The sequence below is a fragment of the Macaca thibetana genome, chromosome 13 (assembly GCF_024542745.1).
Source record: "Macaca thibetana thibetana isolate TM-01 chromosome 13, ASM2454274v1, whole genome shotgun sequence".
Taxonomy (NCBI): Eukaryota; Metazoa; Chordata; class Mammalia; order Primates; family Cercopithecidae; genus Macaca; species Macaca thibetana.
The window spans coordinates 70,497,060-70,515,870 of NC_065590.1; the positions used below are offsets into that span (position 1 = coordinate 70,497,060).

At 41.8% G+C, this 18,811-nt stretch overlaps 1 protein-coding gene across 3 annotated transcripts in view; it reads right to left on the reverse strand.

The window, feature by feature from the left end:
• VIT (vitrin) overlaps positions 1-18,811 on the reverse strand; it is a 126,004-nt gene that overhangs the window by 77,401 nt on the left and 29,792 nt on the right. For all 3 annotated transcript variants that reach the window (XM_050753345.1, XM_050753343.1, XM_050753342.1), the window contains exons 3-4: positions 14,707-14,772; positions 910-1,066 (exon numbers count right to left, since the gene is read on the reverse strand). In XM_050753345.1, the coding sequence (XP_050609302.1) occupies positions 910-1,066; positions 14,707-14,772 (223 nt within the window). The remainder of the gene's footprint in view (positions 1-909; positions 1,067-14,706; positions 14,773-18,811) is intronic.

The following is an 18,811-nucleotide window of genomic DNA, read 5'->3' on the forward strand; positions in this document are numbered from 1 at the left end:
TGGATTGGATAAAGAAAATGTGGTACATATACACCATGGAATACTATGCAGCTGTGAAAAAGAACAAAATTATGTCCTTTGCAGCAACATGAATGCAGCTGGAGGCCATTATCCTAAGTGAACTAATGCAGAGACAGAACACCAAATATTGCATGTTCTCACTTATAAGTGGGAACTAAGCATGGGGTACTCATGGATGAAAAGATGGAAACAACAGACACTGGGGAATACAAGAAGGGGGAGGGAGGGAGGCAAAGCCTGAAAAGCCACCTATTTGGTACTATGCTCACTTCCTGGGTGATGGGTTCAGTTGTACTCCGAATCCCATCATAATGTAATATGCCTTTGTAACAAACCTGCACATGTACACCTGGAATCTAAAATAAAAGTTTAAAAAAAGAGCAATGTCTCAGTGACCTGTGGGATAATTTGAAGTAGTGTGACATAAAGTTTCACAAGGAGAGGCTGGGGCAAGGGCAAACAAGAATATTTATTTAACAATTGCTTAAAATCCCCAAATTTGATGAAATATATAAGCTCTATGACTCTCAATCAGGATAACAAAGAAAACTCCACAAGAACACACTATAACCACATTTTCCAGAACAAATGATAAAGAGAAAATCTTAAAAGTAACGAAAGGAAAATGACACATTATGTATAGAGGAACAAAGATAAAAAAATGAATACAGACTTGTCATCTGAAACTATGCAAGGAGACAATGAAGCATAATACAGTACTAAATGAAAGAAGAAAAAATAACTGTTGGCTAGATTTCTATATCTATAAATGAAGATTTTGAGCTAAAAAAATTTGTATATTTTTGCTTCCTAAATATGGCAACCTTGCATGAGGGCTCCCTCCCAACACCTTAATTCCTAGTTATTAAGTAGCTCAGAGCCACTCACCTGTGGACGGCAGCACCACACACACTGGAGTAGGATGCATACACGTCAGTGCCATAAACATGGAATTTGGGGTCTTGGCATCCTGCTGGACATTTCACAATGAACTCAGGATTGATGATCTTTCCGGCTTTGACATCGCAGTTGATCTGAGGCACAGCTGGGAATACAAAATGAGGTCAAAATTACACCTTGTGCTATTAGTTTATCTATGGGGTGACTCTGTTAGGTCTTAACTATTGACTTACTTAATCTCTAAAAGCCAGAGCCTGGGCTGACTCTACATCCCCTCCCTGTAGTGAAAGCAAAGATGTAATTAGGACATTTCCCAGACCAAAAGAACCACAATGACCATTCATTGCCTTTAACCTGCTGAGAACAAAAGCAAAAGGCTGATTCCTGTGCTTATTGAAATAATCAATTAACAAAGCAGAGATCTCTGAGAAAAGACTACCCACCTCCAGTGGCCAGAAATGTTATCTTGAGTCAAGGCAGGAGAGTACTGGTTTTTCAGATGCTCTGTAGCTAACCCAGAAAAAACTCTCATCCAACCTTACAGAAGGAAGGAAAAGTATTCCAGGAAGGGCATACAGCGGGAGCATCAGAGTTAGGAATGACCTGGACAAAGTTGGCTTTCTGGGTGGGAGCTCCATTATGGGGCCTGGTGGGTGGATGGTAGATTGGTAGGAATGACCCAAATTAAGAAGGCTTGCATGCTCGTGTTCTGTGTAGGATGTGGGAGGCAATGAAAGACTTTTGGACCGGGAAGATATGTCAAAAACATGATATTTTGTCTTGATCCTAGAGGTTCCTCTAGGCTTAGATCTGAAGTCATAATGGGAGAGATCTTTTCTTATCTGCCTGGTGGAAAGCTGGGAACTCCCCAGCTGAGCATCCAGGGGAAGCTCATTCATTCTTTCCTCCCTCTGTTTTGGCTTTGCTATTGCTACTGCCAGCCTTGCGCTATCCAGTAGGCAAGTCTCCTGAAGCTGAAAGGTTTTCTGGGGATGAGGTGGAGTAGATGCTCTATTGACTGTATCCAAGAAGGGGTAGGACTGCATATTCCCTGCAAAGATTTTTCCTCAATAACTCCTGAAGGAAAAGGTCCCCTAGAGGACACTTTACTGGTGCCTTTTGATCTGGGAATGTATTCAGTTCTGGCCTCCATTCTTCAGAAGGGACTTTAAAACTTGAGCACAGTACAAAGAGGCAGCATGCTTGGGAATGGTCTGGAAACTACCAAATGAAAGGGATGGTTTGTAGAAATGGTCATTTGGACATGAGGAAGCAAGAATTGGAGGCAACTGATAGTTATCTTCACAAGTAGGATTGTTGTGTGCTGTGATGCCAGAGGGTGAGCTAGAACTTAAAGAACAGAGTTTCTATAGAGGCAAATTTTGCCAAGAAGAACTTTCTAGGAACTGAAATTGTCCATGAAGGAATGAGCTGCCTCAGGAAGCAGTGAGTGGGGTGTTGGTAGAAGTATGCAAGTGGAGACTGAATAGTTATAGAGAGGATTTCTACATTGGGTGAGAAGTAGAATAAAACCCCTCCCAATCCTAAGAGTCTGTAATCCATAGACTCTTGGATCCAGGAGCTCTGCCAGGCCACCCACCCTCTAACTGGGTTCCTGAGATGGTCTCAGAGTTGCTAATGGCTTCCAGCTGTATCCAAAAAGCGTATTCTTTCTTAACCCTTGTGTACCTGAATGAGGAGAACCGTATTTCATCCAGGATGGAGAGAGAACTGAAGTTTTCTGCTCTTTTCTTAAATACCCATCCCAGACAATCTTTGCTACTCGGGGCTGGGCCAACAGGGAACTTCTCCTGGGAACCAAGGGGTTGAGTTTGATCACAGGCTTAAGCAATTTGTGGTTTACATTAAGAAGTAGAGCACTGTGCTTAAAACAGTTTTGTGGTTTCACTCTCCCCATCAAAGGTTGCCTCCTCACCGGCTATTTTCTTCTTACCTTTCATTCTTTTAAACTCTGATACTCAAGGCTGCATTTACTATTTTGAGTCTCAGAGTATTTTTTAAAGGCAAATTTTGGGATGAAGACGCCAGTGTGGTCTGTTTTCAAATTAGTGAATTGTTTGATTCCTGGATGTAACTGTGTGTTCAACTCTCCTCTTTTCCCCAGATCACTTCCTCACTCCCAAATGTATCTCCTCCCTTAGAGGTAAAGAAAACGAAAGATTTCTTCTTTGTTCTTAGTTCTTTGAAATAGGAGGTGACAAGCTGTGTGCGTTGAGATTAAATTTTGATGTGACTCTGGCACTCTCAGAGTTTGAATCTCCTGTCAGACCAACTAAATATTTTGGGGTTGCGTAAACAAGTCTCTATCTGGAAGCTTATTTCATGAGTATTAGACAATGATCAAACCTGTTAAAAGACTTCAGGGTGCACATGTTATTTGCAGTAGGATTTTCCATGAAATAATTGATTTAAAAGACAAGGGAAAATGTCACATTTTACTTCCCGCTAATCGATTTTCCCTCCTTTCTTTAAGGGGGCATTTGTTTTTTGTTTGCTTGTTTAGTTTGTCTTTTTGTTTTCCCCTCTACAAAGCTCAGGGAAGTACCTTAAATAAGATGTGCTTTATCTGCACCTAACCAGATTAGCAAAACTGGTGAATTCACTCACTAATTTGTCCCACGGGGGAAAAAATGAAATCAGGCACATGCATTCGTGCACTTTGAAAAAACAAGGAGCAATGGCAAAGTGCGGCTAAAGGTAAAAAATTTGTTAAATTTGTACAGAAAATTAAGCTGGAGAGAGTGAACTAGTTAAATTTTGCAGAGTGATTGCCAAAATTATTAAAAAGTGTAATGTCTATGTTCAGCCAGGAAAAAGCAGGCATTTGCATCTTTCTGGCAGCTCTTCTTTAAGTATATGGAAACTATGGTTTGTTTCTTTACAATATTTTCCCAGTTATTTGTGAGGTAGTGTGTTTTCTTGTAACAGTCAAAGAATCTTCCACCTCTCCACTGAAGGCCTGAATGAAACGAATCTTGGCCTTTCCTCTGAACGTCTTTGAACTATTCAGCGCTTGCCGCTTAGGTTTTCCTTTCTTCCTCTTTCTTTGGTTGTTAAGGTTTATTCATATCTCCCTTCCCCCTTCTCTGAGTTTGATCCTAGAAGTGCAGAAAATCAGATTTCCTTAAGAAGACACGTTTAAATTAAGGCAGCTCGGGAAGTATCATTCTTAGGTCTAAAGGGAGCAGGAAGACATTTGGCCAGAACAGTCAGAGGGGAATGCTGTGTCCCCACAGCTAACCTCAGGTGAAAAATTATTTGTAAATTCTAAAAAGAACTTATTCTAGAACACTTGAAGAAAGAAAGACAAAAGCCTCTTCTATTCCTTCCTGATTGGACAGTTGCTGGCGTCCATGAAGGAAAGTCTACACCAAAGTCACAGAGAGCTGTGGGGAGCCCAGACCTCTTCAGTGGAACCTTTGCACAGAAACCTGTTGCTTGGCCACCTGCTCTGCTTCTCCCTTTGTGCCCCCACCCACTGTCTCATATGATTACTTAAGATAATCTTGCCTTCTCATAGACACTCTCACTTTCTTATCAGAAATCACATTAGAGCATCTCAGTATCTGCCAAGCGTTCCTTCCCTAAGGCCCTTGGAACTAGGCACAGGGAAAAGAGAACCACTTGCAAACCAGATCGAATTGTAGGATTACCTTTAGGTCACCAAGGTTTATGCGTCTGCTGTAGTGATCTCACAAGAGTTCCTGGGCAAAAGGTCTTATCTCAGAACAAAAAACTGGTACTACCTGAGTTAATTTTTAGTACAAAATTAGAATCTGAGAGGAATAACTGCAAATATTTCTGCTGTTGGTTGGGTCTCCTGCCTAAGCTAATAACAGTGATTATTAGATGATGTCACGTACAATAAGCCAACTATGTAGTAGGCCAAATCAAACTGTAGATTCCTTATTTTGCCACTCATCTTTTCAGTGATCTCAGGCAAGCCACATTGCTTCTGGAAAACAAGTTTCCTTATCAACAAGCAATCATCGTAAGCTTGCCTCATGCCTGTTAATAAGGAAAAATTATTATTTTTATTTTTTTAATGAAGAAGAAGAATTATAACATAAAAAAGCACTTATGCATGAAAACTTTTAATATTAAACTTAATTTTATTGGACTTTGATATTCAACTAGAGTGAAATCCTGTTTTTAAGAGAATTATGCAAAAAGTCCTTAGGTTAATTAAATAAAAATATCATTAATCTGAAGATGAATGCACTGTTCTCCTTGATCCTGACATCTAGGTCATTTTAATTCTTCCTTTGTAGCACCTTCTTTCGCAAAGCATTCTTATCTATTTTTCTTAAACAGTCTTTGATCACATTGAATCTTTGCTCAAAAACCACACTAGGTTTTTGCTGCCATTAGGAAAAATTCCAAAATCCTTAAGGCCTTTCCACAGTTTCTTCCACGGAACGTCTGGGCTTGCCAATACTTGCAATAAAGTCTCTACTTTCTGAATGCATATTGTCTTGTACACTTAGCTTGAATCATTTCTCACATCTGAAACCATTTTTCCTTTCATCTGTTTGAATGTTACTATCTTTTAGGTCCCGGTTCCAGTTAACATCTTCATTCATCTATTAGAATATAAAATTCATGAGGGCAGGGACTTTTGTCTGTTTTGTTCACTGCTGTTCAAGAGAATGTCTGCTGAATGAATAAATGGATGGATTGAGTGATTGGATGACAGAGGGTAACTGGCCTGTGGCAACACAGTTTTGGGGCAGCTGCAGAAGTTTGTGTCTTTAAAAATACATATTTTAGTTTATGAAGGACCCTAATGCAGGTTCTTTCACTTGGTCCTTACAAAACCCTAAAAGGCGTTAGTCCTCATTTTTCAGAGAGGCAAGTTAATTTGTTAAATTAACAATTGAACAGTTGTTCAGTTATCAAGCGGCAGAACTAAGACCTGAACTCAGGCCTGTGAACCCAAAGCCTTGCCAGTTCCACCTGGTTGCCACTTGCATGACTGAAGGGAAGAAGTAAAACTGCAGCTTCTCTAGTCTAATCTTACAGGCTTTTCTGAACTTGAAGATTGCTGACAACCTCTAGTGGGTGAACGCAGTATATATCTGACAAATAGGTTTGTTTGTGTGCGTGTGTGTGTGTGTTTATGTGAATACACGCATGCATCTGTGCATTTACCCCAAATACCTGCAAAGTAATTCTTCTAGTGTCATTTTCCATTGTATTGTTTTCCCGTTATTTCTGAGAATTGCCAGGATAGAGTCTACTCAACTGAAAATTTGTAACACAGAGAGTCTCTGCCTTCTTTCTCATCCACATATCAGAAGAAGGGCTAGAAAGTTAATCTTCTTCCTTTTTCATGGTCTGAGAAAGGGCCCACATACCACTCTGTGTCTGAGAACCCACCAGTGTTAGCACCAGGTGTCTAAGAAGCAAGCAAACACTGGGGATTACTTACAAGTTGCTACACATAAAACTACCCAAGAAGCTGTGTGCATGCTATACCAAATCTTACAACCATGGAGCTGTATTTCTCTTCATCAGTGTCCAATGCACTAAGTAACTAAGTCCCAGAACAATGACCTCTTCATGCCCTAGGCAGTAGGTTCAGGAATCATCTACTCTTTCAAGGTTGATTGCAAAAATCTTTCCATGCCTTACAAGGTATTAAGATTAATTCAGTGGAGAGAACTATGTGAATTACATGTTGTACATTTCACCCCAAATTAAGTCTATTTCAACAGACTCCAATGTAAATGGAAATATTTCAGAATGTAGCTCTACTGCCTGTGGAGAATATCTTGTTTATCTCACTGATTGTTGTCTTCATCATGTAAATTTCCTGCTTAGAAAACTCTCAGGAGTCCCCGCCCTCTAGTGAATGACAAAGAAAAAAAGCTTCTCAGATTGACATTTCCTGGTGGGTCCTGATCCACCTTCCAGATGCATTTCCATGACTCCCCAACACTTAAACCCACCATACCATTCACTGCCTCCTGACCTCATCCTCTACTTGCTTCCCATGGTATCTGGGCTTAGTCCACCTAGAAAGCCCTTTCCCAACCTCTGCCTGTAAAAATTCACTTATTTTTCAGGTCTTATCTTGAACATTCTTTCATAAGACCAGCAGGAGTCCTATTGTAGACTCCACGTTTGTTATTCTCCTATAGAATTTGCCACATTTTGCTTTATTTTATAGTGGCTTTTGTGGTTATTGTTCATTTCTCCATACATCCAACAATTACCTAATGAACACTGATTGGATCTTCATGGTACTTTTGGTCTTCCTGGGAAGACAGACTGTATAAAAAAAGCTCTTAAAGTAATATGTGGTAAATAGAGACAGTCCCTGATTTACAATGATTTAACTTAAGATTTTTCAACTTTATGAAAGGTTTTTCAGGGTATTACATGCATTTGTGACCTACTATGGGCTTATCAAAGCACAACCCCATTGTAAGTCAAGGAGCATCAGTACTTGATGGAGAAAGTGCAGTGCATACAGGAGGCATCTAACCTAGTTCTGAGTGTGTGTTGAGGATAGGGTTTGGGTCCAGCAGGGCTTTTCTTTGCATACTTTTGTTTTGCCTTATACAAGATTGATGCTTTCTGAGGTCACAGACTTTGCAGGATGGGCAGCCAGTAAACACATTGCATGGAATCATCAGTGGCTCCCATCTGCATAATGTAATCTCATCTAACACCACTTTGGACTAAGGCCATTGCTTCCGGGGCTCTTCTGCAGCTCCATTATGTGTGAAAAGCCATTGATGAGATTTTACAACTTGAAAGCTTTTCTCCCTCTAGCACAGATACTCTGCCAGGCAGGAATTGTTCTAGAGTCTGGTGGACATAATTTATGTGAAAATATATGATGTGTTTATTACAGTATGGACTGAAAGGCTCATAAGTTAAAGAGTAGGCCTTTTTTGAATGTGTAACCTACACATAAATGAAATTAATCCTTAAAATGTGTAAGGTATTATGACTGCCTTAGGAGAAGTGTGTTATGAACACACCTAAGCCCTTCAATCTTTATTTGTAGCCTTAAACAATCAAGAAAAATGCAGCCACATTTTGGTAATTTGTTAGAAAGTGCTTGAGTAGGTTTATGCTGACTAAACCTGCTACTGAGGTGCCTCTGGCTAAGGTTAGATCTATGACTCTAAGACTTATCGGGAAAATGAGAGCCTTGAAAATGTCACCTCTAAAAATAAAGTGATAAAACTCTCATTACTGCAGTAAGGTAAACTTTACCTTGGATTAAACAGCCCGTTAATTTATTAAGTCATTAACTTACGTTTCTTCCCATTGCATTTTTTCCATCTTACTATTCTAAGAAGGTAGACGGGCTCATGTTTTCCCACCTCTGGATCTCAAGATTGCAGGAGAGAGGGCAGTGGGTCGCAAAGACAACACTCTCTCCGGGCTTTGAAAAGTAGACTTTCCAAATTCCCCTTGTTTCAGGGCACTGGGCTTGTTTAGCCCAAAGACTGATGGAGACACAATGATCTTCTACGACTGGGAAGGGGGGAGTGGCCAAATAGGTTCCAGTAAAGGAAACATCCCTTGCCCTAGCAGCTGCTTTGAGGAGCACCACCTCAGGGCAGCACCTGGTGTGATGCACCTTGGGGTGGACATTTAGGTACAGGGCTTCCCCACCTCTGCCAATATCCCATCATCCAGGAAGCAGTGGGGTTGCCCACCTTCCAAAGATAACATGGACTTGGACGCTGAGTAGCTGACCACCCCGAATCTTCTAGACTGCACAAGCCCTCTCTGCAGGAGCAGAAAGGGAGGAAGCCCTTGTAATTAAGGAATTTGAATTCCACCCCCGACCCCAGCAATTGGCAATTTGGAGTCAGACTTAATTTGATTTTGAAAATAATGTGATAAGCCAAATATGGTGGGATAAAGTTGTATCCAATACAACTGAGCACATAAAAGCAAAATATTAGCTTAGAATGAATGGGCCTATGGGTTTGTGGAGTAGAGCTGTGAGAATCCATCCAATTGCTTTTTATATCTTTGTTTTTCTTCTTCGTAAGACCCCCATGCCAGATTATTTTCTTTTTTCTTTCTTTTCTTTTCTTTTCTTTTTTTTGTTGAGACAGAGTCTTGCTCTGTCACCCAGGCTGGAGAGCAGTGGTGTGGTCTTGGCTCACCGCAACCTCTGCCTCCTGGATTCAAGCAATCTGCCTCAGCCTCCCAAATAGCTGGGATTACAGGTGCCTGCCACCACATCCGGCTAATTTTTGTATTTTCAGTAGAGATGGGGTTTCACCATGTTGGCCAGGATGGTCTGGAACTCACGAGCTCAGGCAATCCTCCCGCCTTCGCCTCCCAAAGTGCTAGGATTACAGGTGTGAGCCACTGCACCTGACCTGCCAGATTATTTTCAACACGCTCTTAAATATTACCTTCTTGGTCCAAAGGGTCCCCCACCAGTGGTGCTAAGTAACATCCATGAGGGGCACTGGAGGCCATGGACAGAGGAAAGAAATGCAAAGAAGGAAAAAGGGGCGAGAAGACAAAGAAGTGAAAAAGAAGGGAATGTAGAGAGGAGAGAAAGAGATAACTACCAAAATCAGTGGGAACCCTATAAGTAGGCAGAATAAATGTACTGGAATGGCAGGCGTTTTCAAGCCAAGCCCAAGGAAGACAGTTATGCTCTTCTCCTTCTCCCCTTTTCCCCATACGTTTTCTACTTTACTTTCTACTTAGTCAGCCTTTGATTATGCAACACCCTCATCCATTCCCAGGCAACAGACACCGCATTCTTTAGTCCCACCCAGCTCAAGAGGAGGCCACTGGGGAAACATAAGGGTTTGAACCTCACCCAGACCTGGGTTTCAGATGCGGCTCTGCCAACTAGTGTCACTCAGGTACTAGATCCTCAAGAGTCTAGGAGAGTGCCCCCTGTCTAGGAGGGGTCAGGAAATTAATCACTGACCAACACTACCAAATTACCTTCTCCTTGTTATTTGACTTAAGACTTCTGGGTCGTGAAGACTGTGAGTCTTGAAAAAACACTGATGAAAATTGAGGGCTTCTAAAAGAGAGGTTAGAGGGCACTAAAGGGAACCTACCTAAATGATTTCTCATTCATATCTGCAAGAAGCCCTTCTCTCTCTAGTCCACTGGTTATCACATTTTACAAGGCCTCAGAATCACCTGGAGAGGTGGTTAAAGCACAAATTGCTGGGCCCACCCTTGTAGTTTTTGACTCAGGATGTCTGGGCCGGGTGAGACAAAAGGTCCCGGATGATGCTGATGCTGCTGGTCCAGGAGTCACACATTGAGAACCACTGACCTAGTCTTATCTCACATTAAAGCTAAAGTGGTTTTTTTAAAGCCCTGCTTTTATCATTTCACTTTCTGTTTAAAACTCTTCAATAGCATCCTGTAAGATACATTTTGAGGTATCGACGCTAACGGTTAGATGATCAAGCTTTTTTTGTTTAGTGAAGAGGAGAGAAGCCATTGCATCTCGACCACCCTGTCCTCTTAGGATGTTTTCTTAAAGACATAAGACATAAGAAGCTAGCCTTTTGATTTTACAATGCGACGACTCTGGCCTTCTGTAAGGATCTGTAAGCCCTTACCTCCAGAACGGCAAGAGAAATTGTAATTGTCATCTTCCAACTTACTATATAAAGTTGTGTGAAATTCTGTCCAGACTTTGTACACACTTTCATACTATCTGCATATGCATGTAAATCTGTAATGCTTACTCACAAGTTGTGTTCTCTCTCTTCTCTCTTCATATCTTCAAATAGTGCTACAAAGGAGTTGTTGTTAATGTTGGCAGGGTTGTTTCATTTCCCTAACACAACCTTCCTTAACACTTTACTATTCTCTGAGGACCATGCTCCTTTTATAGGGGTGGACCCCTGCCAACCTTGCCTGATGCAATTAGATTCTCTCTCCCAGGAATTTGGGATCAGGACTGAGAGACATGATCTGGAGAGAGAGAGAGAGAGCGAGAGAGAGAAAGAGAGAGATGCACAGAGAGAAGAGGCAGGGGTGCCGGTTCCTGAGGCCTTTCCATCTGCAGTCCAACCCGAAGGAGTTACAGCTGCATTTCCTGCCTTGGGTTCTGTGAGCTACCCCACGTCCTGCCCAAATCCCCCTTTTTGCTTAAGCAGATTGGCCTTGGAGTTCTGCTAATTGCAACCAAAATAACCCACATGAAGATACTTCCCACTGCCCTCTCGATGAAGTCCAGATCCCCTGAACATGGCAGCAAAGCTCTTCACCATCTGATGTCTGTTTGCTTTCCACCTTTTTCCTCAACACATACACCTTCTACTCTCTATTTCTGTATGTTGAACTACTTTTTAGCTTTTTCTACTCTTCAGGACTTGGGCACGACGTGTTCTTTCTGCTTATTGCACTCTTTTCTCCTCGTCTTTGCCTGGCCAATCCCCATTTGGCCTTTAGAATCAGTGTGTGTCATTTTCTCCAGGAAGCCCTCCCAGATACACAAATTCTTTTCCTAACTCTCTGAGTACCTTTAGCTTCTCTTGTCCTAGCACGTATATGGACAGTATCATTGCCTGTTGACTTGTCTTTCTTCCACCTTAGATTGTGAGCTCTGTGAGGGCATAGGTGGATTCTGGATTGCTTTTGTTTCTGGGTATCTAACACAGTGCCTGGTACTTGGCCAGCACCCAATAAATACTTATCAAATGAATGAATAATGTGCCTTCCTTGCTGTCAGTCACCTCCCCCAGCAGCAGACTGACAATGTTGAATAGAAAAAAGAGAGAAAGAAAGAAAAAGACTTTGGCCTCAAGCTATAGACTATGATTTGGAAATACTCTGGAGATCAAGAATCAGATATCTCCGTGGTTTGGGAATATCCAATTACCTTCATTGTATCTTTTTTTCCCTATTTAATAATTGTGCCAGAGTTTCTAATTAGAGAAAAGACCTCATGCATTTATTGATTCCAATGTGCTGCATCACTAGGGAGATTTTGAGAATAAGGCTGGAATTTAGCATATCAGAAATTCAATCCATTTGAGATCTCTCAAAGAGGTTTGCCCTTGGGTCATTTAGCACAGACTTTCATAGTCACTGCAAACTGTTGTCATGGTAATCATGGAACCTTTCATGATTTTTGTATATGAGTTAATGAAGACACTGGAAACAGCCCAAAGGACTTCATATTTGGGCGTGCATTTGTCTCCATATTAACCTAATCATTGTTTTGAACACACATCTGCCCCAGGGCCGGTCCTCTTGGCTCTTGGTCCTGACAGAAATAAACAAACAACTGATTCCTTTTTAGTATTTCAGACTAGGAGGCTGTGGATGGTTGCCCTTTTGGTCTCATTTCAACAGGAAATCTCACATGGAAGGTTTAAAAGAGCAGAAGAAAAAAGAGGCTGTGTGAAGCAAATCTTTCTTTTATTTGAAATGATAAATGTGGCTGATTTCAAGGTACCTAAATTTAATGCCTATAAAGAAGGTTTCAGTTGTGGAGAGCACAGAACATTGACTGTATATAAAGCCTTTTATAATGGTTCTTTATAAACACACTTTAACTTAAGCTTCCATCAGGCCTACAAATTTGGATACAGATATCCCAGTGTGCTTACAATATTTGAGTGTGAGTTTTCCATCTGTGTCTTCTGTGAGTTATTTCCCAATATCCATTCTTCTCTTTCTTCTTAGTAATAATACCCCTTATTACTTTTAGCAAGGGACATGGATGTTTAAAATAAAGACATGGCTGGGCGCGGTGGCTCACACTTGTAATCCCAGCACTTTGGGAGGCCAAGGAAGGTGGATCACGAGGTCAAGAGATCGAGACCATCCTGGCCAACACGGTGAAACCCTGTCTCTACTAAAAATACAAAAAATTAGCCGGGTGTGGCGGCGGATGCCTATAGTCCCAGCTACTCGGGAGGCTGAGGCAGGAGAATGGCATGAACCCAGGAGGTGGAGGTTGCAGTGAGCCAAGATCGCACCACTGCACTCCAGCCTGGTGACAGAGTGAGACTCCATCTCAAAAAAAAAAAAAAAAAAAAATCAAGACATTTCCTACTCTCCCTTACTGCTGGCCAATAGTACTTAAAGAGAGGGGTTATATTGAACTTTCTGGATGTAGCTTTAAAGGGAGCTGTTGAGAGTGGTAGGAGGCAGCCAAACGCCTAGGTAGATAGGGGTGGGTCCCTGGTGAAACCCCACCTCCAAGCCAAAGACAGTTCAAAGCCTGAAAGCCAAGCTACAAATTAAATCCTCAGACTGGATTGAGAACCCGTCTTCCTGTTTGGTGTGCTTTCCTCTAATGGATCCCCACCCTTCACGTGTTTTACATATACCTACCCTTTTCCTAATTGGTTTTCTACACTGTCATGCCCACCTTTGAGTGGTGTCTTTGCTGTAACCTTTTGTGCATACTCACAAACCAATCAGCACATACTCCCCATTCTGAGTCCCTAAAAGTCCCCAGACGCAGCCACATTAGGGACTTTCACGCCTTTGGGTAGGAGAACCACACCTCACGTCCCCTCTCTGCTGAGAGCTCTTCCTTCACTCAGCAAAATTCTCAGCCCTCCTCACCCTTCAATGTCCAGCTTATTCTCATTCTTCTTGGGCATGGTACAAGCGCTTGGGAACTGCTGAACATGAGTTTAAGCTATAACACAGGTGTGCTGGGGCATGCCAGCACGGCCGAGCAAGGCCCAGGTGAAGCATCACTGGCTGGGGGTCCCTGGCTTGCAAAATGACTGAGAAGAAAAATCCTGCATCACTATTATGTGCCTTTCTTCATCCCTTCCTACTGACTGGAATGTGGACTTGATGGATGGAGCTGGGGTAGCCATTTTGGGCAATGAATTGGGAGCCACATTGAAAATGGCAGAATTAGAAGCCAGAAGTCTGGGTCCCTGGAGATTGTGGAACTTCCATAAAAGCCAAGACCACGAGAGAGAAAGAAACTGCAGTATTAAATAAGCATCTATTATTCCAGATTTTCTTTTTATTTTTTTGATACAGTCTCACTCTGGCCCAGGCTGGAGTTCAGTGGTATGATCTGGGCTCACTGCAACCTCCATCTCCCAGGTTCAAGTGATTCTTATGCCTCAGCCTCCCTAATAGCTGGGATTACAGGCATGCACCATCAGGCCTGGCTAATTTTTGAATTTTTAATAGAGACACCATGTTGGTCAGGCTGGTCTCGAACTCCTGACTTCAAGTGATCTGTCCGCCTCAGCCTTTCAAAGTGCTGAGATTACAGGCGTGAGCCACCACCCTTGCCCTTATTCCAGATTTTCTGTCATCTAATCTTAACTGATACACCACTCAAAAGTGAAATTTATTTTTTCTGCTTCCATTGATTGGGTGTGAAATTGCATGGGCTTTTTTGCGAGATTTGCCTTCTGATCCCAGGGTCTGTTGGAAGATGAGCAGGTTTGCTAGACCTTTGCATTAGCCAAAATAAGTTCTCTGGTATGGGGAATTGAGACAACATTTCAATGTCAGGGCTAAGCTTATTCCACTTAGCCATAGAGACATACTGTTGCCTGGTCTCTGTATGTGTATTTTGAGTTTTTCTAGTGCAAGGGAACTACATATCCTTTACCCTAAAGTCAGGGCTCCTATCTCAAACACTTTTTGGAATGTGGTAGGGGATAAGACTTATCACTAATCAGTCTGAGTAGAAATTAGTTGAGATAGAGACAAAAACCAAACCAAAACAAAAATTATCTAAAGCAAGTATAATAACCCTCCATGGGAGAGACGAGCCTTATGCCAGCAAGGAATTGTGATTTTACTTACTGAACTTGGGCCTTTTAATCTTCTTTGACGTTTCTTTGTTTGAATGTACTCCAGTCACCAGCAAAACTACATAAAGAAAAATTTAAAAAATTTAATCAATATTATTTTACCTAAATGCTTTCTCTTTTGACTCATATTTGCTTTGATCATCCACAAAGTATTCTCACTGGCAGAACAAATTTTCCCTCTTACAGTTATGCATCACTTAACGATGGGGCTGCGCTCTGAGAAATGTGTCAATAGGCGATTTCATCATTGTGCCGATATTGTAGAGTGCACTTACACAAACCTAGATGGTCTACTACACACCTACGCTGTATGGTATGGTCTGTTGCCTCTTAGGTCAAAAACCTGTACAGCATGTTACTGTACTGAATACTGTAAACAATTGTTAACAACTGATAAGTATTTATGTATCAAAATATATCTAAACATAAAAAAGTACAGTAAAAATACAGTATAAAAGATAAAAAGTGGTACATCTGTAGAGGGCACTTAGCATGAACAGAGCTTGCAGGACTGGAAGTTGCTCTGGGTGAGTCAGTGAGTGAGGGGTGAGTGAGTATGAAGGCCTACGATATTACTGTACAAAACCGTAGATTTTATAACCACTGTATATGTCTACACTAAATTTATAACAAATATTTTTTCCTTAATATTAATCTTAGCTTACTGTATCTTTTTCACCTTATGAACTTTTTGATTTTTTAACTTTTTGACTCTTTTGTAGTAACGCTTAGCTTAAAACACACACATTTTACAGCTGTACAAAAATATTGTCTTTCCTTATATCCTTATTCCACAAGCTTTTTTGTATTTTTGAGATGTTTAAATTTTTTACTTTTAAAATGTTTTGGTTAAAAGTTATGATAACTTTTTTTTTTTAAGTGAGTAAAAGGAGTATACTCTAAAATAATGATAAAAATATAAGATATAAAATACACGCCAGGCGTGGTGGCTCACGCCTGTAATCCCAGCACTTTGGGAGGCAGAGGTGGGTGGATCACCTGAGGTCAGGAGTTTGAGACGAGTGTGGCCAACATGGTGAAACCCTGCCTCTACTAAAAATAGAAAAATATTAGCTGGGAGTGGTGGCACACGCCTGTAATTCCAGCTACTAGGGAGGCTGAGGCAGGAGAATCGCTTGAACCCAGGAGGCGGAGATTGCAGTGAGCCAAGATCACGTCACTGCACCCCAGCCGGGGCGACAGAGTGAGATTCCATCTCAAAAAAAAAGAAAACATGGAAGCCAGCAACATAGTTGTTACTTGTTATCTATCAAGTAATCATTATCGAGTATTATGTACTGTACATAACGGTATGTGCTATACTTTTACATGGCTGCTGGCAGCTCAGTAGGTTTGTTTACACAAGCATCGCCACACACATGTGAGTAATGTGTTGTCAATGGCTACAATCTCACTAGGCAATAGGAATTTTTCATCTCCATTATAATCTTATAGGGCCATTGACTGAGACATTGAAGTGCATGACTGTATTAAGTGCATGAAGTGCATGACTGTATTAAGATGGGAGAAATGAGATGTCTACTTTGTATACTTTTCTCAGCCCCAGCTGAAAGGTCCCTTTAAAGACACCTCTTGGATGCTTGTCCTTTGTTTTGCTGTGTTTAAATTTGACCACACTAACCTGACAAAGCTCCCATTTTCCAGAGGAAGGAAAAGTCCACTATTTGTCTTGTCCCATGAATTAATGATGGAGGTGGGATGAGCACCCTGGCCCTTCCTGTGCTCTGCCCTCCCTTCCACAGCAGGTTTCCAGATGGCCAGTTTCCAAATAGCCGGAGAACTGCATGTGCATGTGGGTGCATCTACGTGTGTGCGCACTATGTGTGTGTGCACCTATGTGTGTGTGCATATGAGTGTGCTTGAGGGAAGGCTGAATGCAGGGAACAGATAAAGAGCCTCAGAAGAGAGGCTGTCTGGGAAAGAAAGGCGAGGAGAAAGGGGCTAGGGAGAAGAAGGAGACTCATCACAATGTCTGAGAAGTGACCTGAGTGTTCCCTCATAGCCCCCTGGCAGCCCTGGTTCTGTGTCCCATTGAGGCAACTGCAGATAGTTGAGCTTCCTCCTTAGAAACAGGAGCAGGACCTCCGATAGCATTTGGACACCACGCTCCTTAACGTATATCAATAGGTGAAGAAGGGAGAATTCTGTATCCTTTCTAATTTAAAGTCTGGTTCCCTTTCAAGCACGTAAGATGAAATAGAGCATTCTCAGACCTTGTGAGTCTCTCCTTCTTCTCCCCAGGCTTTTCTCCTTGCCTTTCTTTCCCAGACAGCCTCTCTTCCGAGGCTTTTTTTTTTTTTTTTTGGAGACAGAGTCCCACTCTGTCACCCAGGCTGGAGTGCAGTAGTGTGATTTCGGCTCACTGCAGCCTCCACCTCCCGGATTCAAGCGATTCTCCTGCCTCAACCTCCTGAGTAGCTGGGATTACAGGTGTGCTGCACCACGTCTGGCTAATTTTTGTATTTTTAGTAGAGATCGGGTTTCACCATGTTGGCCAGGCTAGTCTCAGACTCCTGACCTCAGGTGATCCGCCTGCCTCAGCCTCCCAAAGTGTTGGTATTACAGGCGTGAGACACTGCACCCAGCCTGAGGCTTTTTATATATTGTCTCCATTCATTAAGAAGTGAATGTTGGCTGTTTTTATTATTTAAAAAGATACATGTTCTTTGTAGAAAAATGTAAACAACACAAATGTGGATGAATATAAAAGTATAATATTTTCTAGTCTTTTTCTATATGTATACAGGTATTCATATGAATACATTTAAACAAACATTTGATCATACTCATGTTGTTTACAATGTTTAATAACTTATTTCTACTTAATGATATTTATCAACATTTTTTCTTGTCATTAAATGTTCTTTCTACAGTAATTTTAATTGCCTGCAAAGTATTGCCCTATATGGATGTATCATAACCAAACTTTGATTTAATAGAAATAGTGTAATCTTTGCATAGATCCATTATTTCCTTAAAATACATTTCCAAATAGAATTTGTTTTAAATGTATGCTCACTTAAAATTTTGATACATATTGTGAAAATTTCTTTTTTTTTTGAGACGGAGTCACGCTCTGTGGCCCAGGCTGGAGTGCAGTGGCCTGATCTCAGCTCACTGCAAGCTCCGCCTCCCGGGTTCACACCATTCTCCTGCCTCAGCCTCCCGAGTAGCTGGGACTACAGGCGCCCGCCACCTTGCCCGGCTAGTTTTTTTTTTGTATTTTTAGTAGAGACGGGGTTTCACCGTGTTAGCCAGGATGGTCTCTATCTCCTGACCTCGTGATCCACCCACCTCAGCCTTCCAAAGTGCTGGGATTACAGGCTTGAGCCACTGCACCTGGCTGAAAATTTCTGATAGCATTTTTTTTTTTTTTTTGAGACAGTCTCGCTCTGGCTGGCTAATTTTTGTATATTTAGCAGAGATGGGGTTTCACCATGTTGGCCAGGCTGGTCTTGAACTCCTGACCTCAGGTGATCCTCCCATGTCGGCCTCCCAAAGTGCTGGGATTACAGGCATAAGCCACTGCGCCCGGCGGGTGTGTTTGTTTTTAACTGAACACAGATCCTCAACTTAGGTATAAATGGACTTAGGAGTTCTTGGATTGGCAACTATTTTTGAAGAAAAAAGTGGCAATGCCACCAAGTGTTAAAAAAACCTCTTTATTTATCTTATGATTATCCAGCTACTATGGTCTCAATGCTTGTTTACCCACCCCCCCAACACCCCCCAACTAGAATTCCTAACATTGACATCCTAACCCCCAGTGTGATGATATTAGAAAGTGGAGCCTTTGGGACGTCGCAGGTCTTGACAGTGACCCTCATGAAGGGATAAGCACCCTTATAAAAGGGACCTCAGAGAGCTAGTTTGCCCCTTCTGTCATGTGAGGACACACCAAAAAGATGGCTCTCTAGGAACCAGGAAGCAGACCCTGACCAGACCCTGAATCCATCAGCACCCTGATCTTGGACTTCCCAGCCTCCACAACGGTGAGAAATAAACTTCTGTTTCTCTAAGCCACTCAGTCTGTAGCAGTTTTTTATAGCAGCCTGCATGAACTAAGACACTAGCTA